General features: G+C 31.6%; 11 protein-coding genes across 11 annotated transcripts; 6 read left to right on the top strand and 5 right to left on the bottom strand.

Moving 5' to 3' along the window:
• Positions 1 to 1,263: 1,263 nt before the first annotated feature.
• PPL_02568 (uncharacterized protein) lies at positions 1,264 to 2,379 on the bottom strand (the record flags this gene model as incomplete). Its single annotated transcript, XM_020573550.1, has 5 exons — positions 1,264 to 1,403; positions 1,542 to 1,675; positions 1,722 to 1,846; positions 2,116 to 2,155; positions 2,324 to 2,379. 5 exons carry the CDS (start codon positions 2,377 to 2,379, stop codon positions 1,264 to 1,266), a joined length of 495 nt encoding a protein of 164 aa, XP_020436645.1.
• A 170-nt stretch (positions 2,380 to 2,549) lies between these two features.
• On the bottom strand, positions 2,550 to 3,848 carry PPL_02567 (uncharacterized protein; the record flags this gene model as incomplete). Its single annotated transcript, XM_020573549.1, has 5 exons — positions 2,550 to 2,570; positions 2,729 to 2,811; positions 2,985 to 3,013; positions 3,339 to 3,377; positions 3,619 to 3,848. 5 exons carry the CDS (start codon positions 3,846 to 3,848, stop codon positions 2,550 to 2,552), a joined length of 402 nt encoding a protein of 133 aa, XP_020436644.1.
• A 435-nt stretch (positions 3,849 to 4,283) lies between these two features.
• Positions 4,284 to 6,130, top strand: PPL_02566 (uncharacterized protein; the record flags this gene model as incomplete). The annotated part of the gene is made up of 6 exons (XM_020573548.1): positions 4,284 to 4,589; positions 4,647 to 4,950; positions 5,024 to 5,331; positions 5,400 to 5,498; positions 5,564 to 5,706; positions 5,773 to 6,130. The coding sequence occupies 6 exons, from the start codon at positions 4,284 to 4,286 to the stop codon at positions 6,128 to 6,130; spliced, it is 1,518 nt and encodes a 505-aa protein (XP_020436643.1).
• Positions 6,131 to 6,818: 688 nt separating this feature from the next.
• PPL_02565 (SDR family oxidoreductase) lies at positions 6,819 to 7,709 on the top strand (the record flags this gene model as incomplete). The annotated part of the gene is made up of 1 exon (XM_020573547.1): positions 6,819 to 7,709. One exon carries the CDS (start codon positions 6,819 to 6,821, stop codon positions 7,707 to 7,709), a length of 891 nt encoding a protein of 296 aa, XP_020436642.1.
• A 279-nt stretch (positions 7,710 to 7,988) lies between these two features.
• PPL_02564 (ankyrin repeat-containing protein) lies at positions 7,989 to 10,588 on the bottom strand (the record flags this gene model as incomplete). The annotated part of the gene is made up of 8 exons (XM_020573546.1): positions 7,989 to 8,074; positions 8,447 to 8,477; positions 8,575 to 9,000; positions 9,071 to 9,220; positions 9,286 to 9,523; positions 9,609 to 9,778; positions 9,851 to 9,963; positions 10,045 to 10,588. The coding sequence occupies 8 exons, from the start codon at positions 10,586 to 10,588 to the stop codon at positions 7,989 to 7,991; spliced, it is 1,758 nt and encodes a 585-aa protein (XP_020436641.1).
• Positions 10,589 to 11,118: 530 nt separating this feature from the next.
• mvk (mevalonate kinase) lies at positions 11,119 to 12,991 on the top strand (the record flags this gene model as incomplete). Its single annotated transcript, XM_020573545.1, has 5 exons — positions 11,119 to 11,134; positions 11,469 to 11,561; positions 11,687 to 11,893; positions 11,963 to 12,636; positions 12,710 to 12,991. The coding sequence occupies 5 exons, from the start codon at positions 11,119 to 11,121 to the stop codon at positions 12,989 to 12,991; spliced, it is 1,272 nt and encodes a 423-aa protein (XP_020436640.1).
• Positions 12,992 to 13,344: 353 nt separating this feature from the next.
• gnl3 (GNL3/Grn1 family GTP-binding protein) lies at positions 13,345 to 15,397 on the top strand (the record flags this gene model as incomplete). The annotated part of the gene is made up of 4 exons (XM_020573544.1): positions 13,345 to 13,354; positions 13,422 to 13,532; positions 13,613 to 14,023; positions 14,100 to 15,397. 4 exons carry the CDS (start codon positions 13,345 to 13,347, stop codon positions 15,395 to 15,397), a joined length of 1,830 nt encoding a protein of 609 aa, XP_020436639.1.
• Positions 15,398 to 17,219: 1,822 nt separating this feature from the next.
• Positions 17,220 to 17,500, top strand: PPL_02561 (uncharacterized protein; the record flags this gene model as incomplete). Its single annotated transcript, XM_020573543.1, has 2 exons — positions 17,220 to 17,229; positions 17,313 to 17,500. The coding sequence occupies 2 exons, from the start codon at positions 17,220 to 17,222 to the stop codon at positions 17,498 to 17,500; spliced, it is 198 nt and encodes a 65-aa protein (XP_020436638.1).
• A 477-nt stretch (positions 17,501 to 17,977) lies between these two features.
• glnA3 (glutamine synthetase III family protein) lies at positions 17,978 to 20,278 on the bottom strand (the record flags this gene model as incomplete). The annotated part of the gene is made up of 2 exons (XM_020573542.1): positions 17,978 to 19,519; positions 19,598 to 20,278. 2 exons carry the CDS (start codon positions 20,276 to 20,278, stop codon positions 17,978 to 17,980), a joined length of 2,223 nt encoding a protein of 740 aa, XP_020436637.1.
• Positions 20,279 to 22,186: 1,908 nt separating this feature from the next.
• PPL_02559 (Putative chemotaxis protein) lies at positions 22,187 to 24,087 on the bottom strand (the record flags this gene model as incomplete). Its single annotated transcript, XM_020573541.1, has 4 exons — positions 22,187 to 22,496; positions 22,568 to 23,180; positions 23,286 to 23,562; positions 23,650 to 24,087. The coding sequence occupies 4 exons, from the start codon at positions 24,085 to 24,087 to the stop codon at positions 22,187 to 22,189; spliced, it is 1,638 nt and encodes a 545-aa protein (XP_020436636.1).
• Positions 24,088 to 25,246: 1,159 nt separating this feature from the next.
• On the top strand, positions 25,247 to 25,678 carry PPL_02558 (uncharacterized protein; the record flags this gene model as incomplete). Its single annotated transcript, XM_020573540.1, has 1 exon — positions 25,247 to 25,678. The coding sequence occupies one exon, from the start codon at positions 25,247 to 25,249 to the stop codon at positions 25,676 to 25,678; it is 432 nt and encodes a 143-aa protein (XP_020436635.1).
• Positions 25,679 to 25,919: the final 241 nt, after the last annotated feature.

Genomic DNA, 25,919 nt, shown 5'->3' with positions numbered 1-25,919 from the left:
CCTTACCCTTACCCTACCCTACCCTTACCCTTACCCTTACCCTTACCCTTACCCTTACCCTACCCGCAACCCGGGGCTCTGCCCTGTGGCAACCCGGGGCTCTGCCCTGTGGCAACCCGGGGCTCTGCCCTGTGGCAACCCGGGGCTCTGCCCTGTGGCAACCCGGGGCTCTGCCCTGTGGCAACCCGGGGCTCTGCCCTGTGGCAACCCGGGGCTCTGCCCTGTGGCAACCCGGGGCTCTGCCCTGTGGCAACCCGGGGCTCTGCCCTGTGGCAACCCGGGGCTCTGCCCTGTGGCAACCCGGGGCTCTGCCCTGTGGCAACCCGGGGCTCTGCCCTGTGGCAACCCGGGGCTCTGCCCTGTGGCAACCCGGGGCTCTGCCCTGTGGCAACCCGGGGCTCTGCCCTGTGGCAACCCGGGGCTCTGCCCTGTGGCAACCCGGGGCTCTGCCCTGTGGCAACCCGGGGCTCTGCCCTGTGGCAACCCGCTTATTAATCATCAGGTAAACCTGACGATTAATATGCGGGTTGCAGATAAATTGGAGTGTAGTGCCTATCTTTTATTTCTGTAATTGAAATCTTGAATAATTGATTGAAAGTACCTAACAATATTTTTTAGTTTTGCATTTTGTCCTAACATTTTTGTAAATGTAAACCTTGACGAATAAGATGGTAGTTGCTTTAAATTTGTATAAAAAGGTTTTTTATATCTCAGAAATTCCATTTTGATTCAAAGATTGAAGTTTTAAAAAAATATAATAAAATATATTTTGCATAATGGGCAGGAGTTTTCATCTATGAAAACTGCTGTGAAGAATAATTATTTTACTATATTTGATAGAATTGATTACGTAGTTTTTAAAAGAAAAATCTTTGATTTACAGAGATAGAATTTTGTTAAATTAGATTTAATTTTTAATCGAATATGTTAATAACAACTATATTACTCTAAAAATAAACCAAATTACATATAGAATAATTGATTCTATTAATGATTCAAATATTGATTTATTTATTAATGTATTCATTAATTCATTGATTTAATAATGTATTCTTTTCTTTCTTTGTATTAATATATTTATTAAGTTTTAATTTCTAAATACTTTTATATTCATTTTTTTGAATTAATTCATTAATTAATCATAGATGCTAAAGTAAATGAATCATATCAAGTCATGTGAATCGAATAATAAATATGATTTATTATTTTAAAACTGATACTATGATCACCACTTTACAAATTGTCATTTATCTACTCTAAATGTTATTGTTTCTGCGTTACATTTATATAATTGTTATTGTTATTAATCTTATTAATAATATTTCCATTTGTTGTAGTTGTTGGAGTTGTAGTTGATATTAAATCTATCCTATTGAATGACATCTTCTTCCAGTGTATGATATCTAAATTTATAATTTCCTAAATGATAATCAATATATATATTAGTAACATTCTATTAATTAATAAATCTTTTTTCTATAATCATTTTTCTTCTTCTAATTCATTTCTCTTACTTGATTGAAGACTTGTCTTTTAATAACTATTCGGTTTGTTCTTCATCGTCATCCTCTGGTTTGTTTGGAGTGATATGCTCGATGGCTGATCGATGGACGCTTTAAACTCTTCTTTGGCCATTTGAAGTGCTGTCATATCTTGTTTCTGTTTCTCTCGCAATCTTTTATTATTTACTTGTTGATTTTGTTGTAACTTCTATTATCTACATTTGGTTGTTGTTGCTGTTGCTGCTTCTGTTGTTCATATTCAACTTGTTGTTGATGTTGCTGTTATTGATATGCACCATAATCAACATGTTGTTGTTGCTGTTATTGATATGCACCATAATTTCCTAAATGATAATCAATAAATGTTAGTAACATTCTATTAATTAATAAATTAATGCTTATCTTACTGCTAATCTATCTGTAGCAATTTAAAGATTGTTGGTGTCGATAATTGTAATCCAAATGTAAATGATTCGAAACATTCGATCTCGCTTGCTCAATAGTGACCATATCTTCTTGTCAGATGGTAGTGGCTGCATTGACTTTGATCAAAGTGTTGGTGTATCGTTCACCTATTAGGTAAGCAAAGTAAGCTTTTGACAACAAATTGTACCTGATGAATATCATTTTCCAATGCTGTGTTGAAATAAAATCTAAATATAAATTAACTTGACTCTCTATATGATTGTGGTATATTAGATAATTGCAATAGATTTACAAATTTTAAAAATTATAAATTTACATACCTCAATAGCAATAAGAACACACATTTGTAATGTTGATGACCATACTATTAAATGGTTGTACTTGAAATGTATTACTCTTGCAATGGTGCTTTCACTCTGATAGTATCTTTAATCACGTTGATCCTTGTCATGATTTAGCCAAAGAGTCGACCACCACCGCTTTTGTCCTATTTCACATCAGCTTCCAAAATAAGTATCTATCTTTGAGAGTATAGTCAATTTGATATCTAATCTTCATTCATCAGAACCAACCACTACTCAACTAATATATTGACATTGCTGACAACAAACGATATCTAATCTAACGTTGCATATTCTGTATCTATTAATAAATTAATATTAGTTTGTTAGTTTAGTTTAGTTTAGTTTAGAATTATAGGAATGATCATTATCTCAACATTACTCTTCAAGTTAAGTTTACTTTTTGTGTTCTAAAAAGATAGATATTGAAGAGTGAGTGAGACATTATAATAGACTTACAATACTGAAATCATTGACTGAGCTTACATTTGAATTGAATCTTACTTTCTTTAAATAATTATTATATTCTAAAGCTGTAACATCTTTTAAAATTGAAAAAATAAATAAATATTGATATTATTATATTGATAACGATATCTTAAGATCTAAAAGTAAAAAAAAAAAAACAATTTGTTGATCATAAACACTGAACATCAAAAGTATTTTTTTATTATTTTAATTGTTGTTAGTTTCATTGTTGTTAACAACAACTTACAATCATTTATCATTTTGACTAAACTATAGCTTTATTAAACAAAAATTAGCATATTTTATATTTACCTCTATTATCATGCAAACTCTTGTAAAGATAATTTAAAAGGTTAGTTAACTTTTATTCTTATCTAATCTACACTCTATCTTTACTGTTTTTTATTCAATAAAATATCGATTTAACTTGTTTATAGACAAAATACAATATTATATTCAGACAACTTGGATTACTAAATATTTAAACTTTAACATAATTACACACCAACAAAATAATCTTTAACTATCTTGAATCACAATTACACAATTATTAAAAATAACATAACAAAGAAACCTATACTTTGAGTATACAATCCTATACACTAATGATTTATGCTCATCACGATTATTCACACTTGATCTACAATTGAAATTGATTCTCAATTCAAATAGCTCATTTTATTCATTTATTTATATAATTCATTTAATCAATCATTCATTAGTTTTCTATTTTTATAACAGGTGACATGATATTATCTGAAGCTAGCTATCTTTTGTGGTGTTTCACCCATCTTTTTGAGTGCAATACTCGTTGAATAGGGATCTTAAAAAATATTCAAAACAGTACTCCCAGCCACAGTAGCGAGTATGATGGTCATCACAGTGTTGCATTTATTGTCACTGCTGTCACTGCTGTCACTGCTGTCACTGCTGTCACTGCTGTCACTGCTGTCACTGCTGTCACTGCTGTCACTGCTGTCACTGCTGTCACTGCTGTCACTGCTGTCACTGCTGTCACTGCTGTCACTGCTGTCACTGCTGTCACTGCTGTCACTGCTGTCACTGCTGTCACTGCTGTCACTATCGGGGTTGTTTCAATTGTTTCGTTCATAGTTAGTATCTCTATTGGAATCAGAAAAGATTAGAAAAAATCTGATCACAATCTGTAATTTTATTCTATTCAATCATTTAATTTAATTCACATATAATTAAAAATAAATAGAATCACATCTTACTCAATTGCTTTCAATTTTTTCTATCTTCAAAATTTTTTTTAAAAATATCAAAATATATATATCTATATTTAATTAGAAATATTGTATTGAAATGGTACTTTTTCCAATAAGGACTTAATTTAAAAAACAAAATCATAAAAATCTAGATTTTACAAATTTGTAAAAGAATATTTCTTAGTGCTCAATATTTTTCAAAAGATGAGATTGATGATGTAAGCACTCTCAGAAACCAAAGATCACAAACTAATTAAATCACCTCTTTTGTTTTTTTTTTTTAATATACTTTTACAAAATTAAATATAATTAAAACCATGAATAAACAAATATTATCAATTTTATCACTATCAATATTATTAATTGGTAGTGTATTATCAGCAACTATTGACTGTACTGTAACTAAAAAGGTTACTGGTTGTGTTGATCAAAAATGCCCAGATATTCAATCATGTATCACAAGTTTTGCTTCAAATTATAATATCCTAAATATATATGTAGATGGTAGTGAAGGTAGTTTCCCTTGTAAACAATCAGAGACTGAATCTTTACAAATAAACTCAACAGTTTCCATCACAATCCAACCTAAAAACTCAAAACATATCCCATTATTTGTTTGTGAAGTATGTATTACGATGTTCTCTCGAATCACATTTATGATTTATTAATGGTTTTATAAGTTTGCAAACTCATTTTTAAGAATACAATCTGGATACTCCACCATCCAATTGTCTATATACTCAATTAATATTACTGGTCAAAACTTCTATGGTTACAATCGTGGTAGCTACATTTCAGTTTATACACCAATAAACTTTGAAACACAAAATTATGTTAATCTATACAATGTAACAATGACAAACGCCGTTGCTAACAATGTACTTACACTTCAAAATTATGAAGCCGGTTCTCTTTCCGTCCAGAATTTCAATCTTAATCTTCAAGGATGTATCATAGATAAATCAAGTGGTGTGGGTTATGGAGGTAAGAAAATATATATATTATGTAATTTTAATATTTAATTTACAATCAATTCTAATCAATTTTTAAATAATAGCATCATCTATTTTATTTGTAGGTGGAACTTTAATTATAACATCTTCCTCCATTACAAATGGAAATTCATTGAATGGTCCAGCTGTCACTTTTAATGGTGAAGGATTAGCGGTCACAAATTCATACTTTAAATACAACTCTGGATATTCAGTCTTTAACGCTTATGCTTCAATTTATGTTTCTTTTGCCCAATCTTCTTTCGAGTTCAACCAAGGTTTGTATGGTGGAGCAATCCTTACTCAATCCGAAGCAATATATGTTACCCAGACTACATTCAACTCCAACACTGCAACCAATGGAGGAGCCATTGTAAGTACATAAGTTTAAATAAAATTTCAAATAGATAATTTAAACTAATAATTTCAATTTTTATTTAGTACATTAGATCATTAAGTGACTCTTATCATTATGACACCTATTCTTTTAGAGGTTCCAACTTTGTCAATAATACTGCTTCTGCATATGGTGGTGCAATGGTTTGTTTTATTTTTTTAATATTAACAAGGAACCTTTAATTAAAACTAATATATTTTTATTAAAGTATATTGAACAATCAAGTAATTATTATTTCCCAGAAACAATCTTTGAATTAAACTCTGCTTCCTCTGGATCGGATATCTTTTTCTATAAAATCAGTTTATCTTTCTACAATGGTGTTTTTATGAATCCAATATCAAACTCATAGTAAGTATAATATTGTGTAGTACTTATTTTTTAAATATTGACAATTATTTTTTTATAATATACAAGTTACTCTGAATATCCATCATTCCCATCTTGGGTAGTTGATATGAGTATAATAGAGACTAATGTAGATTCTTGTCAAGATAACTACCAACTACTTGTAAATAACAATGTAAATACTTGCATTATGGTTTCATACAGAACTCCCTCTTCTTCATCATCATCTTTTTCTGAAGAATCCTCAAGTTTTAGCTCTGAAAGTGAATCAACAAGTGAATCAACAAGTGAATCAACAAGTGAACCATCTCAACGTGACAGTGATGGTACAGCCACGGCAATTTCCTTGACTATTGCCTCAATAATTGGTTTTGTATCATTAGTTTCATTCTTGACCGCTGTTATTATTGCCTCAAGAGATAATTAAATCAACTGTAAAAATAATATTCTATTAAATAAACATTAAAAATAGGATCATGCAACCAATTTTTTTTTTTACCAAAAATAACAATTAATAATAAAACTAAACTTTAAATCCACTCTATCAATCTGATATATTAGATTCTTTTTTGTTTCTTTCACATAGAATTAAGTGAAATATATTAAGATTATCAATTCTAATTTATTCCACTGTTCCAATTAGTCATTCCTTTTGATTTTACTTGTTTTAATGATCTTTGGATTTAAAATAGAAATGATGAAAAAATAATTTTAAGATATCCAAAGAAAATAAAGAAAATTAAAAATAAAATTGAGTGTTCGATTTAACTCTGATCCAAGAGCCCACATTTATAAATAAAATGTATATGATGTGGTCTTTTTTGGATTTTAAATTTTTGATGACACGAAATTTGGCTTTAATTCAATTTTTATACCTTCTAGAACATCAATATGGTGCATTTTCCAATTTTTAGGGGTTATATTTGCAGATGTATTTATAATGTATATACATTTTTAAATTAATTTTAATATGTAAGGTGAAAAAATCTCAAAGTTAATGGATAATGAATTGATTTGTTTTTTGATAGAAAAGTATAAATAAATTTGATTTGAGTTTATAAAATAAAATAAAATATACAAACAAAATACAATAAAAACAAATTATTAATATAAATATGAATATCTTGGTTACTGGTGCTACTGGAAATTTCGGAAGAGATGTATTTGACATCATTGCCAAAAGAGGTATCAATCATTCAAATATCTCTGCTTTGGTAAGAGATGAAGCCAAAGGACAACAATTCACCTCCAGAGGTTTCGGAATTAAAATCGGTGACTACAATAACTATGAATCTTTGGTCACCGCATTTACTGGTGTGGACAAACTTTTATTTGTCTCTAGTAATGACGTTGAGAAGAGAGCGATTCAACACCAAGATGTGTGCAGAGCTGCCAAGGCTGCCGGTGTGAAATATATGGTCTACACCAGCTTCGTCAGAAAGACAGAAGATGGAAGCTCACCGGTTGCTTTTATCGAAAAGGCACACTCTCAAACCGAGCAATTCCTCAGAGAATCGGGAATCAATCATACCATCTTGGTCAATGGTCTGTACACTGACATGCTCACAGAGTACTTCATCGGCCCAAAGGTTCTAGATATGGGAATGATTTTCTATCCAACAGGTGAAGGTCTTGCCAACTACATCTCCCGAAAAGAATTGGCAGAGGTTGCTGTAAACGTTGTCTTGGATACCACTGACCAACATTTGAACAAGGATTACAGACTGTACAATACCGATCAATGTACTATGGCAGACATTGCGAGATATCTTAGTGAGTCCTTTGGTAAGAACATTGCTCACATCTCACCAGACGAAGCGACCTTTGTTGCCCAATTGGAAAAGATTGGTCTTCCAGCACCATTAATCCAAGTATCCTATGCCTTTGCCTGTGCCATCAGAGTAGGTGAGTTCCAATCAAATACATCCGATATCACCCAACTTTTAGGTAGAACTCCAACCACCATCAGAGATTTCATTGTAAACTATTACAAGAATTTGGCATAAACATTAAACTACAGTTGTTTTCACCTATTTAACTTTAATAAAATAAATATTATTTGTTCACATTAACATTACTGTAATGAATATTGTTATCTTAGCAATGGTGCACATCATAAAAAAAAAAGATTTTTGTATAAAAAATACAAAGATGTTCAAAAAAAAAAAATAGTAAAAATAATGTAACCTTCACATTTAAACTGAACAAGTGAGTGGAGTTAAATTAAAGCTATTTATTATACTATTAATACTAAATGTGAAAGATTATTATGCTATTATTATTTGTTATGAATGAATATTATTACTTTCATTGTTTAGTTGTTGAGTATCGAATTGTTGTTGTTGTTGTTGTTGTAGTTGCTGTGCAGGTGCTATATATTTGTAAATGAGTGCTTTGATGTTTTCATAGTGATCAGAGATTGTCTTATCTAGGTTCTCTAGGGTGATTTCTTTAAAGCCACAAATAATCGCATAGAAGAGATCGTCGTGTGATTTCGAGATGTCTGGTGAGTTTCGACCGATTTCGATGCATCTAAGTAGATTGTCGATGGAGAAACACTCAAGGCACTGTGCTTTCAGTTTGAGAATCTTTTGCATCAGTACCAGAGTACTCTGGCGATGACCTTTTTCTATTGACAGATGCAAGGCAGTGTTTTGATCACAGTCGATAATGGTCGGATCTGCACCCTTCTCAAACAAAATATCTACAACCTGATGTGAGAAATAAGTTTGTGAAGGCTTACCAAATCTTGTCATTCCCAGCCAATCTTGATTCTAAATACAATAAATGACAACGATCAGTTTATGAATGATACAAATTTGTGTGAATTTATATATATATATATATATATATTTTAGCAAAGTAACTTACTCTTAATACACATCTATGTAATGCACATCTTTTCTTGTTATCCAGGATGTTTACATCGATACCGTTGAACTCTAAGAGTTCTTTGACGATTGGGTACATACAACTGTGTGATGCAATGTGTAGTGGTGTATCGCCGTGGTTGTCTTCGAGTTTCGATTGAGGTGTCACATTAATTTTACAATTTACATTTATGTTTTTGTGCTTTAGGAGTAATCTGACCATTGCCAGATTGTTCTCCTTGGTTGCAATGTGTAGGGGGTGGAGACCATCGTTCTGAGACAACATGACATCGGCACCATGACTCAAAATTAGATCGACCATCTTTACGGAATCGGATTGATGTTGTTTCACTGCGATATGTAGCGGTGATCTTCCTTTATGATCTATTAAATTAACTTGTGATCCGCATTTATCTGATAACAATAACTAATAGTGTGATTTGATAAATTAAAGGTTAATTAATTTGAAACAATCAAACTCTTAATTGATTACATACTGCAACGATTTGTAATCTAATATCGGAATTTGGTTCTCCATGAATAAAACACAATGAATAGTGTAATGGTGTTTTACCATTCTTTGGATGTGGTTTATTTACATTGATACCCTTTGATACAAGTAACTCTATTAAATCTTTAAAACACCACTTTAAAAAAAAAAAAGAAATGAAAAGTTAGAATCTAATATTAATAAATAATAATTATAACATACTTTTGATGCTAAATGTAATAGATGTAAATCATCGATTGATTTACCTTGTCTATCTTTTACACTATCTATCATTAAATTGATGTATTCTCGTTTGGATTGTACTTTCTTTTCATAACGATTGCAATTGCTGTACGGTCGCTTTAAAAACTTCTTTTTCTCTTTGACTAAAGCTGAAATGGTAGGATAGATCTTACCCATTTCATCATTTAAAAATACACCGACATGAGGACCTAAATCACTGTATAGTAAAAAATAAATTAATGTCAACAATATGATGATAATTTAAATTGATTGGTTTACAAACAAGAGGTTGTTTAACTTACTATAATAATAAATGTTGAGGCTTCTTACTATGAACATTGTAAGAAATGACAAGATTACTTGGTTTGGAACTCTTTCTAATTAAAAATGTACCTTTTGCCATATTCTGTAGTTTTGCTGTTGCTTCCTCTCTCGTCAATGAATAGTGATACCATCCTGTATATTTTAGATACTAAATAAATTGTGTGAATCAGAGTCAATATATATCGTAATAAAAAAATAAAATGATGTAAATTCTAATTACTTCTGTTGCCCAGTAACGATAAAAATCTTTCCAAGATTTATTTTCACCAAACTTTAATTTCTCTTCATAAACACATCTCATCCAAGCCCATTGTGAAACACATTTCTCTTCCCCTATAAAAAGAATATTAAAAATAAATTGGCAATTAATAAACAATCCAAAGAGTCAACACACACACACATATGAATATTTACATAAAGCATCGGATGAGCAGAGAATAGACCAAAATTTACAAACACTGGCACACTGTCTCAGGTCGAACGGTGAGAGGAATCTAAAGATGTGGATGATCACTTCGAGTGCGAGATCGTCGATGACCGCACAATAGTTGAAGCAATTCGAGGTATACGATTGCTGTGAGCTGTAGTGAGAGAGACTACCACTCGACGAGTAGTTGTAATGCACTGCACGTAGCTTGTTGCTGTTCTTGATGTTATCGATTTCGTCTTCATTGTCAAAGTTGCCACTGTCGATACTGCTGCTACTCATGCTCATCATCGATCGTCCATTCATACTGCTGTTCAATAGCAAAGCATTGCTAGAGCTGTTCAAACCTGTCGAAGCACCTGCCGAGGTTGGCCATGAAGAGTCGCTCTTCCTAACATCAAATTTTGTTGACAACGCCGAATACGACGACGACAACGAGAATGGTGAACCTATACCTCCATGTTCACCATTATTACTATTACTATTTCCAACATGATTTGATGACGAATTTAAACTAATATCACTACTCATTCGATTAATCTATTTATTATTATTATTATTATTCTATTTATTATCTTTATTTTTAAAACTGTCGGCAGCGGTATATTTCTATGAATCTCTTTTAAACACGTGTTGCAAAGTAAATGACAAACATAAATAAACAAGCTTATTATCTAAATATTACTAAGGGTATGGAATGAAAGTTTTTAACTCTTATAATAGTTTCCTTATTTTTTGTCTTTTAATAAAGGTTGTATTTTGTTGTATTAATTTTGCTGATATGTTGTTTTGTTATTTGTCTGTTTGTTTGCTTATTGTTTTTGTTGAATAACTAATATCTAGACTAAGTTTAGTTAAACTATTGGTTATTTCTACTACTGGATATTTTTATTAGTACTGTTTTGTTTTGCACTTATTAGATTAATTTTACAACAAGCAAAACAACAAATGATTTCTATATATATGATATTTTCTATCGTTTATTGTCTTATTTCTTCTTCTTTTTTTTTTGTTATTCTACTACTGCTTCTTCTCCTTTCTAATAATTAAATATCTAACAAATGTGGTTAGTTTGGTGTAAATATGAGTGAACGGCTTGAATTCATATGTTAATAATTAGATATAAAAAGGTGTAATTTAATAAAAAAAAATAAATAAATAAACAGTAGAAGAAAAAAAAAGTGGGAAATCAATACAAAAAGGGTTATATATTTCCCAGGTCAAAAAATATTTTATTTTTTCAATTTTTGTTTTTTTTTTTGCCATTAATTTTTTTACCAATGTCAAGAGAATGAACTCCAAAAAATATGTGCAATTTTTTTTTTTGATTTTTTTTTAAAAATGTAAATGAAGAATTGTTTTTTTCCATCTTATTTTTAGAACTCCAACCTTTCACTTTTACTTTATTTAGTTGTTTTTAATAGTAGTCTTAGTTTTAATTTAATATTTCAAGTTGGAATTTTAGATTTTTGTAAAATATTTTATTCTATGAAACAAATCAAAGGTAAATTAAATAAAAAACTTGAGCTTGATTTACATAAATGATTTGTTTTTATTTTATTATTATTTGTTTATTTTATTATTTGAAATATAGTTGATTAATTTTATTTTGATATCAAAAAACAATAGTATCGGCACCAGGTAAAGTTATCTTGTTTGGAGAACATGCAGTAGTTCTAGGTAAGACATCGATTGCCACAGCTCTTTCACTTCGTACAAATGCCACTGTCGAACAAATCGAGGAGCCCGTTTTGCATATATTATTACCTGATCTCAAAGATTTTGGTGAACGTAAATACAGTCTATCGGATCTATCAAAGTTAAACTCTTATAATTGTAAGTAAAACAATACAACTCGAAAAAAAAAAAAAAAAAACCAAGTTGGTTAACGAGTTTCATTTTTAGCTATCAATGAAATTGATTGTTTTGTACCAAGAGAATGTAATGCAGAGTTCTTAGATGCTTTGTCACAACTAGAGAGTATTAAGGGTATTCAATCGGTACTCTTTTTGTTCTCTGTATTATCAAAGCTGAAACATGGAATAAAGATTCACTTCAGCTCAAACTTACCAATGGGTGCCGGACTTGGTTCTTCTGCTTCATTCAATGTTTGTTTGGTGACTGGTATTCTCTCTCTATTCGAAATATATGCATGTGGTGGATGTGATCAATGTAAGAAAATCAATAGTAGCAGTGGCACCACCAACAATGTACCATGTTCAAAACAATTGGAATTGATCAATCAATGGTCATTACAGGGTGAGAAGATCATGCACGGAACACCCTCTGGAATCGACAATGCAGTAAGCACCTATGGAAGTGCATTGACATTCACACGTAAAGATGGCTTCAAGAATCTAGAGAGAATCCCACCACTACGCTTATTGATCACCGACACAAGAGTGAGCAGATCCACCAAAGTTTTGGTCGAGAACGTCATCAACAGACACAAACAATATCCATCACTCATCGAACCAGTAGCAGTACTCATCGATACGATCTCCAAAGAATGTCTTCAAGCATTCGATCAATACTTTAATGATCATAACGATATAAATCAACTTCAAAAAACTATCGAGGTATGTTAGTTGTTGTTAATATGTTGTGATTATCAAACAATAATAACTAATCTAATTGTTAATTTTTATTCAGTTGATGATCGATATGAATCATTCATTGTTATCGGGATGTTTCGGTGTTGGACATAGTACATTGGATATGATTGCAAGTGTTTCAAAACGATTCGATCTTCATAGCAAGTTAACAGGTGCAGGTGGTGGTGGATGTGCAATTACATTGTTAAAGCCATCCACTGACTCTGAGACAGTAAACAATTTGAAATCGGCATTGAAAGAGCACGGCTTTGAAAGTTGGGAAGCTACCATCGGTGGTCAAGGTGTTATCATTGAATCTTCAACTAATTCTTCCAATTAAATTATACAATTAATATATCATTAAAATTAAACTATTTAAAAAAATTCAAACTATCGATTTTAACAATAATCTTACTATTTTTTTTAAATTTCAACAATATTATATAGTGTAACGTTTTTTTTTTTTGACCCACACCAAAAAATCAAAATTTAAAATAATTTCAAAAAAACGAACGAAACTATACAATAATCAAAAATAATTTTTTTTTAATTTTAGTTTCTCATTTTTTATTTAAATATTATTAATAATAATCTCTTAATAATAATTTATTCAAGAGATTTTACATAATTTTAGTTAAAAACTTGTTAAATCTTAGTCTTGTTATAATTTAATATTATATATATATATAAACAATGCCAAAGAGTAAGTTAGCAAATCATTTTTTTATGAAACGTTATATGATCACATATTAATTAATCATCTTTTGTAGAGAGACAAAGTAAGCGTGTTTCTTTACATAAGAAATACAAGGTAGAGAAGAAAGTAAATGAACATAATCGTAAACTTAGAAAAGCTCACAAGTTGGCACCTATTTTAAATAGTCAGTAGTAAAAGTAGCAGTGTGTGCCGTATTTAATACAGTGTATATTAATATTGATTTATTTTTATTTATTTTAATAGAATCAAAGAAGGATCCAGGTATTCCAAATTTATATCCATTCAAAGAAGATCTTTTAAATAGAGTTCAACAACAGAAGGAAGCGATTGCCGCAGAGAAGGCAGCAAAGAAGGCAGAGAGAAAAACAATGGCCTCATTGGCAAAAGATGCTGCTTCGCGTGAGAAGGAATTCAATCGTAAGCAACGTGATGCCGAGAAAGATTTAGAGATGAAATCAATTCGTTCAGTAGAACCAAGAGACAACTCACTCAAATCATTCTATCGTGAGGTCAAGAAAGTCATTGAAGCTGCCGATGTCATCCTCGAAGTCTTGGACGCACGTGATCCAATGGGTTGTCGTTGTCTCGAAATCGAAAGAATGATCCTTGAGCGTTATCCAAACAAAAAGATTGTTTTAATTTTAAATAAGATCGGTAAGCGCCGCCTATTAACAACTGAACAACTGAATAACCACCAAACACTAACTCTAATATTTTTTATTTACAAAAGATTTGGTACCAAAAGAAAATGTAGTAATGTGGTTGAAATATTTGCGAAACTACTTCCCAACTTTGGCATTTAAATGTTCGACTCAACAACAAAAGAGAAATTTAGGACATAGTTCGGTTGCACCAGAGGTCGCTTCTACTAAATTGTTGGACGGTTCCGAGTGTTTGGGTGGTGAATCTTTGTTGCAATTGCTCAAGAACTACAGTAGATCGTTGAATATAAAGACAAGTGTTGCTGTTGGTATCATTGGTTATCCCAATGTCGGAAAGAGTAGTTTAATCAATTCATTGAAACGTGCACGTGCTGTCAGTGTCGCTCCAACTCCAGGACACACCAAGGTCGCACAGGAAGTACATCTCGACAAGAACGTCAAGCTGCTAGATTCACCGGGTATCGTTCCAATTAAGGGTGAGATCGACGCCAACGTCATTCTTAGAAACGTAGTCAAGGTAGAAAAGATCGAAGACCCAATCTCGCCGGTCGATGCCATCGTACAACGTTGCAGCCGTGAGCAACTCCTTAGAATCTACCAGATTCCAGTGTTTAAGAATACTACAGAGTTTTTGACTTTGATAGCCGACAAGCGTAAGAAGCTCATTCGTGGTGGTACCCCAGATTTGAATGCTGCCGCACTCAGTGTTATTCGTGATTGGGTCGGTGGTAACATTCCATTCCACACACTCCCACCAAAGGATACTTTCCATGTCGACTCTAAGATTGTCAACAACTTCTCAGACGAATTCAACATTGATCAATCAGACGAAATCTCTTCGCTTGCCACCAACAACACAGTTGGAAGTGTTTCTATTGAATCAACTGCTCAACAAAGTTATATCGATACTTCAATGTTTGATGATGAGGAAGAAGAAGAAGAAGAGGAAGATGATGATGAAATGGAAGAAGAGGAAGATGATGATATGGAAGAAGAAGAGGAGGATGACGAAGATGATGATGACGAAGAGGATAATGTTATGGAAGAAGATACTACCGCTCAATTGGTAGCACTCCAAAAACAATCACAAATGATCCAACAAAACAAGGGCAAACCATCAAAGGTCAAAGTACAAAACCTCAAGGACGAAGACGATCAATACAATCCACAGTCCAACAAGAGTCTAAAGAAACAAATGAAGAAGAACAAAAAGAAGTTTGGTACCATCACAGCTCCATCGGAAGACTACTCATTCGAATCCGATTTTTATGATAATCTTGAAGAAGACGACATTGTACAAGATGACGATGAAGATGAACAAGATTATGATGACAGCGATGATATCGACGAAGAAAATGTTTTCTAAAATATATTTATATCAAAATCAATCACTATGGACCGAAATGAAACTACAACTTTTCAAACAAACAACCATAAATAAAAATCTTTCCCTCTAAATCCCATACTGATCATTTTTGATTAGTTTACTTATTTATTTATTTTTTAATTTTTTAAATTGACAACCAACCAATCACTAATTATACTTTTAATTTTTAAATATTTATTATCATAATTGATTATCTCTAACTGGTTGATTAGATATATATCAACAACAATAAAATAAAATTAAATAGAGCTGAAAGTGGTGGTTCTAATTTTATCTATTTCTTTTGGAAATCTGACTTGATCATGTAAGAAAATATAATAAAGATCTTTTGGGGAGTGTATCAACAGTAGATCAAGAGAAAAGAAATAGAACAAAGAATCATGTAATGATTCTCAATGTAAAGTTCTACTTTTCAAAATAACATTACGAAAGAACTATTAAAATTCTTTGGGGCCAACTACTACTGTTAGGGATTATATGTTTCCATAATAATGAATTAAAAGTAACAAGTAATTCATTTTTTTTTATTTATCTTGTGTGATGTGTTAACATTGATATGTGTGAAAATCAGCTTTAAAAAAAACAAAACATTCGATCACACTTTTTGATATTACATCATCAAAAATAACAAATAAAAAACCAATAATTTTCAATAAAATATTAAAAACTAACATTCACACCTTTCCATCTTCATCTAAATTAATAGATGGAAATCATATATGATCTATCTAAAGGATTGTAATAAACACTCAATTTTTCACTCTGTTGGAGAATCGATGGGTCATATTGGTTGCATTATAATATATTTTTGAAATTGTTTTACATTTTCTACATTTTGAAGAATGGAGAGATTTATTTAATTTCTTAAGAATAGTACAACTTTAGCTCATAATCATTGTATTAAAATATGTTTCATTTATTTTTTATTTACAATGTCCCATATCAAACCTCAAGACATATTTTTTGTAATTCTTGCTAGCATTGTGGTCAATGCAATTGTACAACTATACTAAACGGTGTAAGGTAAAAGATGGATTATATTTCATCAAGGTTATTAATAGTAAATAGAATAAAAACATAAATCCACTTTATTTTTCAATTAATTTGACTACATTTTTTATTTGTTTGTGTACAATGTCACCTCATGATTTTTTTTTGTTAATATCAATTATACACAACAAAAAATATTCTTAAACATTACCAGAAAATAAAAAATCCAATATCAATATATACAGATTTTAAACTCTAACAGTATTTCCTATAATTTATTAATATTACCCTCTAAAACCCATTAATTCTTTTATTTCAATAATTATTATTAATAATTATACTCTACCACCTACCTCTGCCTACTACTTCCTCCTACTTCTACCTACCTACTGTCACATTAGACATCCCTTTAACTCATATTTAATTCTTATAATATACTACGTTTTCAAACAAAAAATATACCATTGATTGGATAAATAAAATATCAGTCATAGTTAATATCATATCTACGATTTCTTGTTCAATTATTTCTTCCAGAATTTTAAATCTAAACTTCTATAATCTTTCTATTCCTCCTACTCTCTACTATCTCTCCTACCTTCATCTCTTCTGTCTCCCTACCTTTTCTTCTGTATCCCTACTTTTTCTTCTGTCTCCCTACTTTTTCTTCTGTCTCCCTACTTTTTCTTCTATTTGCTTTGATTTCCTGAAGTGTCTGATTCTTTCAAGCTAAATATTCTTTTGAAGTTTTTTTATCAAATCCAGGAATTTTTAAATCAAACTTTATTTACCTTCAAACTCTCTATTAAAGATGATTATAAGTAAGATATTCCAACTACCATTTTAAATTTTTTTTTTAAATGTTGGTTGAATAAAAATTCTGACCCTAATTTTATTATTATAGATTGTTTAAAAAGCATCAATCCGTCAAATTTTGTTGGAAGAGTAAATTCTAAAAAAGAAGGAATAACATCTTTTAACTGTAAAGAATACATCGAAACAAATTCGATATTAACATCATTGATTAGTGCCGATGGAGAAGCAACTATAGGATCATCTTCATTCCGTTGGTGGTCCAAATACTGGGAATAAACAACTATTGGAAATAGTAATAATAGTTTCAAAATACAATCCAATTATAGATAGAGTTTGATTGTCGATTGATCAAATCATCTTTAAGAAAGTCTTTTGGTATCCTCTTTTGAATGACTCTCCTAATATTGGATCAATTCAAAAGATTTTCAAAAAGATAATTAATTTTTTTTCTGATTATTAATAGAACCTGGCATATGTCATCATGATAAAAATTAATAGTTATAAAATAAATAAATAAATTAGTGATAAAGGTTGGAAGTTAGAAAAATTTTGAGAGAGATTTTTTTATGTTTCCATGGTGAAAAAATGATCAGATTTTGAAACTTTTATTTGATGATGGAATAAATTAGGATGGAGGATTTTTTACACCAAACTGTTAAAATGCTTGGTGCATTATGTTTATGTAATAGTATATTATATTTTTTCCGCTTCAATTCTTAACAAAAATATATTATGTGTTGGTAGCAATGGAGTTTAACGAAGGAACAAGATTTCAGAGTATTTTGGAAGTGGCCAGATGGTATCATCGATGATGGTTTCCAAGTGGTCACTTACTCTACGGACTTCTCTCATTGCTGGGATAACAGAGGTGCTCAACATGAAAGCATGGTCCTTCTCGTTGGCAGCGCTCTTGGTGGCCTTGACTGCGGCGAGCAACTTAACGTTCAAGTCGCTGAGCGAGTTGATGGCGGTAACCAAGTCGGTCAACACTGCAATTTGAGCGGTTGGTTGTGGAAGATTCTTTTGTCCTTGGACGAAAGGCATGATGGCGTTGAGTGAATCGGCAACATTCTTTTGGTGCTTGAAGGCAGCTGGTAACACCAAGGTAGAGACCATATCATACATGGACTTAGCTTCGATGGTGATCGACTTGACGTAGATTTCATAGAGAATGTGTTGACGTGATTGTAACTCGATTGGTGAGAGAATGTTGAATGACTCGAACAACTTGATGTTCTTTTCGCTGTTCAAAGTGGCGAGTGCCTCTGGGGTGGTACGCATATTGGCCAATCCACGCTTGGCGGCAATATCACGCCACTCTTGACCGTAACCATCACCGTTGAAAATGACTCTTTGATGGAGTGAAAGTACACGCTTGATGACATTGTTAAAAGCAGTGTTGGCAGCGACGTTGTTGGTCTTTTCACGCTCGATCTCCTTACGGATGTATTGGAGTGATTCGGCGACGATGGTGTTGAGGATAATACATGGGAAGGCAACTACTTGACTAGAACCGACGGCACGGAATTCAAACTTGTTACCAGTGAAGGCAAATGGTGAGGTACGATTACGATCGGTCGAATCCTTTGGTAATGGTGGGAATGCACCTACACCAAGTGACATCTTCTCACCGTTGCAGTCACCATTGGCTTCAGTCTCGGTGGAGTGGACAATGTCGTTGACGACACGGTCCAACTCTTGACCCAAATAGATGGAAATGATGGCAGGTGGAGCTTCGTTAGCACCCAAACGATGCTCGTTACCTGGATTGGCAACGGAAGCACGGAGCAAATCGGCATGGATATCGACGGCACGGATGATGGCAGTAAGGAAAAGGATGAAACGAGCGTTTTGGGCTGGAGTTGAACCTGGTTCCAAAAGATTGACACCAGTGTCTGTGGAGAGTGAGTAGTTGTTGTGCTTACCACTACCGTTGACATAGTCGAATGGCTTCTCATGGAGCAAACAAATCAAACCGTGACGGGTTGCAGTTGACTTGAGAACGTCCATCAACAACATGTTGTGATCAGAGGCAACGTTTGCACGCTCGAAGATTGGGGCAACTTCGTATTGACCTGGTGCGACTTCATTGTGTCTGGTCTTCAATGGCATACCGAGTTTCCACATTTGCCACTCAACATCTTGAATACAAGCAACAATTCTAGAGTTCATTGTACCGAAATAGTGGTCTTCCATCTCTTGTCCCTTTGGTGGCTTGGCTCCAATCAAAGTTCTACCGCAAGTAATCAAATCTGGTCTTGACAAATAGAATGATCTATCAATCAAAAAGAATTCCTAAAAAAATAATAAGAGGTAAGTCAAAAATATCCATATGTTCGACGATTTCATGTTGACAACAAAAAAAACACTTACTTGTTCAATACCCAAAGTTGGTGAAATTCTCTTGTAGTTCTCTTTGAAGATGGATGAGAGGACAGCAAGTGATTCCTCAGAGACACGCTCCATAGAACGAAGAAGTGGTGTCTTTTGGTCGAGTGCCTCACCAGTCCATGAGCAGAAAGCAGTTGGAATACAAAGGGTGGAACCGTTTTGATCCTTACGAATGAAGGCTGGTGATGTGGCGTCCCAAACAGTGTAACCTCTGGCTTCCCAAGTGGAACGAATTCCACCGTTGGGGAATGAAGAAGCATCTGGTTCACCCTTGATCAATTGCATACCAGAGAATTCGAGGAGGAGACGGTCGTCACCTGGGAAGATTGATACGAAAGCATCGTGCTTCTCGGCAACCAAACCATTGAGTGGCTGGAACCAATGGGTGTAATGGGTGGCACCACGCTTGATGGCCCATTCTTTCATACCGTTGGCAACCATGTCGGCGATCGCTGGATCCAATGGCTGACCTGTGGAAATTACCTCACGGATCTTCTTGTAACAATGTGATGGCAGGGTCTCACGCATGGCATTCAAACCGTAGGTATCAGAGTCGTACAACTCTGTGAGGTTCTCTGCACTATCAAAGGCTTCAGAGGCCACTGGTACACGATTATCGATACCTTCGATCAACTTGGTTCTTCTTGTTCCGGCAAAAGACATCTTTTAATTTATATTATGTATTATTATTATTATATTACTGTGTATAGTAACTAGATAAAGTAAATAAATAAATAAATAGTATGTATTAGTAAATTTGCTATTGCACAAGTTAAATGCAACTGAATCACAAATTTGAATTTGATGGTTGTTTTTTTTTTGTTTTTTTTTGTCGTTGATTATCGGTAATAAACGAATGAATTGTTCGGAGTATTCAAAAATAAAAAATAAAAATAAAAAATCTTTGTTTTTTTTTTGATTTGAGTTGTTGTGATAATAAATTTTAGGTAAATACAATACTTTGAATATATCATTAGAGAGAATTATATATTTATGTTATTGATTATTAATGTTTGAACTAAATAAAAAAAAAAAAACTATATATATAGTTCTCGAAAATAACAAAATTAATAATTAAAATAATAATAACTCATTGATTTGTATCATCTTACGATCGCTGTGCGAGTTGATGTTATTATTGCAAAAATTATATAATGTGTTGTTATCAAATTATTTTGGTGGTAATACAGTGTTGGAATATGGTAAAACCAAGGTGGGGTTTGATCCACAAAAAACTCATTGTTTTACAAATTATTAATGGTTATTATTTTTATTTTTTGTCATTATTATAATTAATAGTTTATAATATTAGATAGGAAGATAAGATAGAATAGAAAATAGATTCATTCATTTAATTTATTATTTATTAAAATAAGTTGATTTAATTTATAGGTTTATAAATATTGTTTACTGCAGTTATATCACTGATCGTAATTGATATCGAACACACTTTATACTATTACATGTAATGATAAAAGATTCAATGAATACTTACGATATTATATTATTTTTAAATGTTTCCTATCTACTTTTTTAAATGTAAAGATAGAAAATTGAATCGTCGAAAATAGATATTGTTTATTTATTGATACAAACAAATATTGATTTATTTAAATAAATAATAAAAAGATATTTTTACAAATAAAAGTAAAGTTATCTATAAATATAATTAATCAAATATTAGTTATATTTGTGTAAATGAGAGCAATCGAAATGATACGAAATGAAAATCCTTTTCAAAACTATTTATTGTTGTTAATACAAATGTGAAAAATGGCAGTAGCGGTTCTCTGCTGTTTCTCACTTCGAATCACAATATGATATTGTAAGTTAGTTCAGCAAGGCATACTTGTATTTACTGCAACATAAATGAGAAAAAAAAAAAAAAAAAAAGGGGGTAGGTGTGATGTCATTAACTTTGTTTCGGCGTCTCAAAAAAAAAAATATATGTGCCTCGTTTTTTTTATTTTAGTTTTGCAAATATATTCCGCACTCGTTTTTTTTTTGTTTTTTTTTTGAAAATGAGATGTGAAGGTTCCCAAAAAAAAAAATTTTGTAGTCGGTTATTTGTTCTATTGTATTTATCAAGCCTTTATGACTGACCATAAAATCAATGATCAAAATTTCAATTCAATAGTTTTCTCATTTATTGCCGTCAATGGTCATTAATTGTTAACAAAAGAAATAAAAAAATAAAATAAAAATTGTAAATAGTTTATTCTAAGTTTTTTTTTTTTTTTGATATTTTAATTAAATTACCGGTCACCATTGGTTCCCTAAAAAGGTTTAAATCGTGTCTATAATTGAACATGATAATAAATAGATTTAATTTTCTCAATAATAGTAGTAGTAGTTTTATTTCAGTAATTTATAGTTTTATTTATTTTAGTATACGTTTAATTTGTTTTGTTTGATAATGTAGTGATTAATGTTATGTTTGTTATGTCAAGTTATCTATCTATCAATCTTATCTTTTATATATATATTTTTTATTTATAAAAATAATAATGATAGTTGCTTAAAAAATGAATTATTATAATTATATTATTATTATTAGTATATATATTAAAATTATATTAATTTCTTGTTGTTTTCATCTTTGTATTTCCTCCAAAAGACGAAACCAAAAATAAATATGGCTTGAACAAAGAGGAAGTATGACCAGAATCCGAACGAGGTTTGCTTTTCGATGGTTGATGCGATCTCGTTGGCATTAACCTGAAGTGTCGATGCAATCTTTTGAGTGTCCTTGGCTTGTGCGTCGACCAATCTCTTCAATCCATTGACGCTCTGTGACAATGCTTCCAAAGTCTTGCTTACATCATTATCGTTATTATTCATTCTGCTATTGACAGTTGCTTTCATATCACCAATCAATTGTCTATATAGATTTCAATTAGTATTATTATAAAGAATTGATTTGAAATGTGATTAACCACTACTTGCACTTACTTCAACTCGGTTAATTCTTTGAAGGATTGTGAATTCTTAAGTTCATAGTTGTACTTGAAACTCTCGAAATCCTTCTTGGTGATGATGTTCTCGGTGAGGATGATGAGGGCTTGTCCGACGTTGTTGACTTGATCTCTGAGACCTTCGACTGACTTTTTAACTTCGGATTCATCGAGAACCGAATGCAATGAATGGATGCTCTCTTTCAAGGTCTCTACTTTCTGGAGGATTTGAGCTGGAACATCGTCACCAGATATAGTTTGCTTTGGTTGCTCTTGAGTTACTGGTGGTTGTTGTTGTTGCTGTTGGTTTGGTTGTTGGAATTGTTGTTGTTGCTGTTGTTGATTTTGTTGTTGTTGTTGTTCGAATCCCTTAGTAATATCCTTAATCTTTGCCTTGAAATCGTCTTCTTCATGAGCAACTGGTTGTGGTTGTTGTTGATTTTGTTGCTGATTTTGTTGTTGTTGAATGTTTTGTTGTTGTTGCTGTTGGATATTTTGTTGTTGTTGCTGTTGTTGTTGATGTTGATTCATATAGTTTTCATGTCTACGATATTCATTTCTAATTGGTGCATCAAGACTGTATGTGTCGAATGAATAAATATCATGATTGTCTGTTTTATTATTATTTGTGTAATAAATAAATAAATAGTTGGTTAATTTTGTTAGTTTGATTGTCAATTATATATATATATATATAGTTTTTTATGAAAACATACCATGAAGACCACCGGTGGCAGCAGAAAGAGCAAAGTGATAACGAGTTGGAAGGGTGATTCTGATGTCATTGACACAGGAGTCGTAGTTTCCACTTGAAGAGGTATCGATGTGAATTGAAAGAGCACCATTAAAGTACTTGATCTTGGCACGAGTGTTCTTGTGTACATTTCTGAATTTATTGGTACATCCACCCAACTTCATATTACCACCGTCCTTTGCAGTATCAAAGAATTGAGTTCCATCGTTATAGACAACCGAAACTAATGGATTATCTCCCTATAATATATATATATATATATATAGGTAAGAAAAAAGAGTAATTAAATTTCGATTAATTTGATTTGATTTGATTTGATTACTTACATTTCCATCGTTATCAAAAGTATCAAAGAAGATACCAAGACCTTTCCACATGTTACGATTACCAAAGACACTGGTGTCACGTGATTCAGAGTGACTGGGGTCGATGTACCAGAGTGCGAGACCGTCGGCACCGATACGACCGTTACCGTGGATACGGAACTCGACTACGATCTCCCAAGATGGGAATTCGAGTGGTTCGGTGTTGATGATCTGTCCCCAAGACGATTGGGCGTCGGCAGTCAAGTGAATGTATTCCTCACTGATGACAGTGTCACCACGTGTATTCCAATAGGTGATACCACTGGCCGTAGCAATAAATGGTGCACGGAATGAGTGTCTGTCTTCTTTTCTAACCAGTGGTTGTGGATAGGCCATCGCAATCGACAACACTGTAAGCACATAGAGTGCCAACAATATCAAACTGATTTTATTTGACATTGTCGTTTCTTTAATTTACAATCCTACAAAAAATAAAAAATAAGTTGTTCTAAAAAAAACTACTATTTTTTTATGTATATATTGTTTTTATAAAAATAAAACGCAAAAAAAGTTAGAATTTAAATTTATGTCAAGCTTTTAAAAAAGTGATGATCACACACCAAAAAAAAAAAAAAAAAAAAAAACAAAAAAAAAAAGTCAAACATGGTTTTGAACACATAAAAAAATTAGTTACATTTTTGAAAGAATAAATGTTTAAACTTTGTGAGTCACCAAATTCACATTAATAATGATCAATCATATTTAGATAGTAAATTGTTTATCCTAATAATTAGTAGATATGATCAAATCTACTGATTAAATAAATAAATAATATATTATACATATATATTTTTTCAATTAGTCTACTTTATTGATGTTTATGAAAGATTTAAAAATGATTACATAGAAATTTAGTTCCTTAATTAATATTACAAAAAAATAAATAAAATCTATTGGGTAACCTTAATATTAAAGTCTTAAGAGCAACTTTTCTAAGATTTTATTAAAATAGGTAGATATAGAGCAATTTGTTCATCAACATGTAATATTTTCATGATCCCCAAGAAAATACCGATTATTTTTATCGAGATTTAATTGACTATTTTAAGAGTTATATTATTATTATAAAAGATTTTTAATAACCCCCAGTTTCTGAATTTTTAAGTTACTTTTTTAGTTTTTGCCACGTCGTTGTCCAAAATTAATACCTTTTTGATTATTAAAAAATCAGAATAAATAATTTAGCTAACAACGTGGGGGTTGGATTAAAATACATAATATAGTAATTTGTAATGTGTTAAAGTATTATTTAAAAACTTGGTCTTATTAAAATATTTATACGATTTCAGATATGGTTGCTAATGATAAAAAAGGAGCAAACCAGAAACCCTTAATTTACAATATTTGAAGCCGGGTCATTTTTCTCCGATTTTCACGATTGGTTAGTATGCCTAGCAACGTTGCAAATATTTAGAGACTATAAATACTTAAAGTATTGTAACTTTTCATATATCAAATAATCAAAAAAAAACTTTAATATAAATATATTTCCTATAAACTTTTTAATTCTATACTTAATCTATAATTTTTATTGTATAATAAAAAAATTATTCGAAAAATGAAATTCTTTGCTGGATTAGTTTTATTATCCCTTTGTTTGGCAATTGGAAGCGCTGCCCCAACTACATTGGAGAATGGTGTCTACACTGGTACTTTGTCCAACTGTACTGCCAAGCTTGGAGATTTCAAGTTCGTCGTTGAAAACAAAAATATGTCATCAAGTGCTGTTTCTGGTGGCCTTACAGCTTTCCACGATATGTCCTTCCAAATTGTAAACAACACCCTCACCACTCAATCTAAAGGATGTTGGGACTTCAAGAATACCAATAACAACTGGATCTTCTACATTCCAAACAACGGATCAAAGACTTGCTTAGGTCAAACCTGTACCCAATCCTACATTGCCAATGTTACCTACAGTGACTCTTCTATGATCAAGATTCCAATTTTCGGATTGTTCTTCTTCTTGGCTATTACTTTATTAATTTAAACTCTTTTGTTTAGATACATATTAAATAATATAATTTGTTAATAAAATAAAATTGTTTTCAGAAAAAAAATTCATATTTCTTTTAGAAAATAAGTGATTTTTTTATTCATTATCTTTTTATTTCCTTTTAATAATTAATAACTTAAAAATCAATACTATTAATAGTAGAGGGAAACAATTTAAATTGTTTCTCAGTATCGAACTAAATTTAAAGCTTTCATATTTATAGTTACAAAAAAGT

Source organism: Heterostelium album, assembly GCF_000004825.1.
Source record: "Heterostelium album PN500 unplaced genomic scaffold PPL_scaffold2, whole genome shotgun sequence".
NCBI lineage: Eukaryota > Evosea > Eumycetozoa > Acytosteliales > Acytosteliaceae > Heterostelium > Heterostelium album.
The sequence above is the reverse complement of the archived record's forward strand: the minus strand, read 5'-3'. Positions and strand labels throughout refer to the sequence as shown.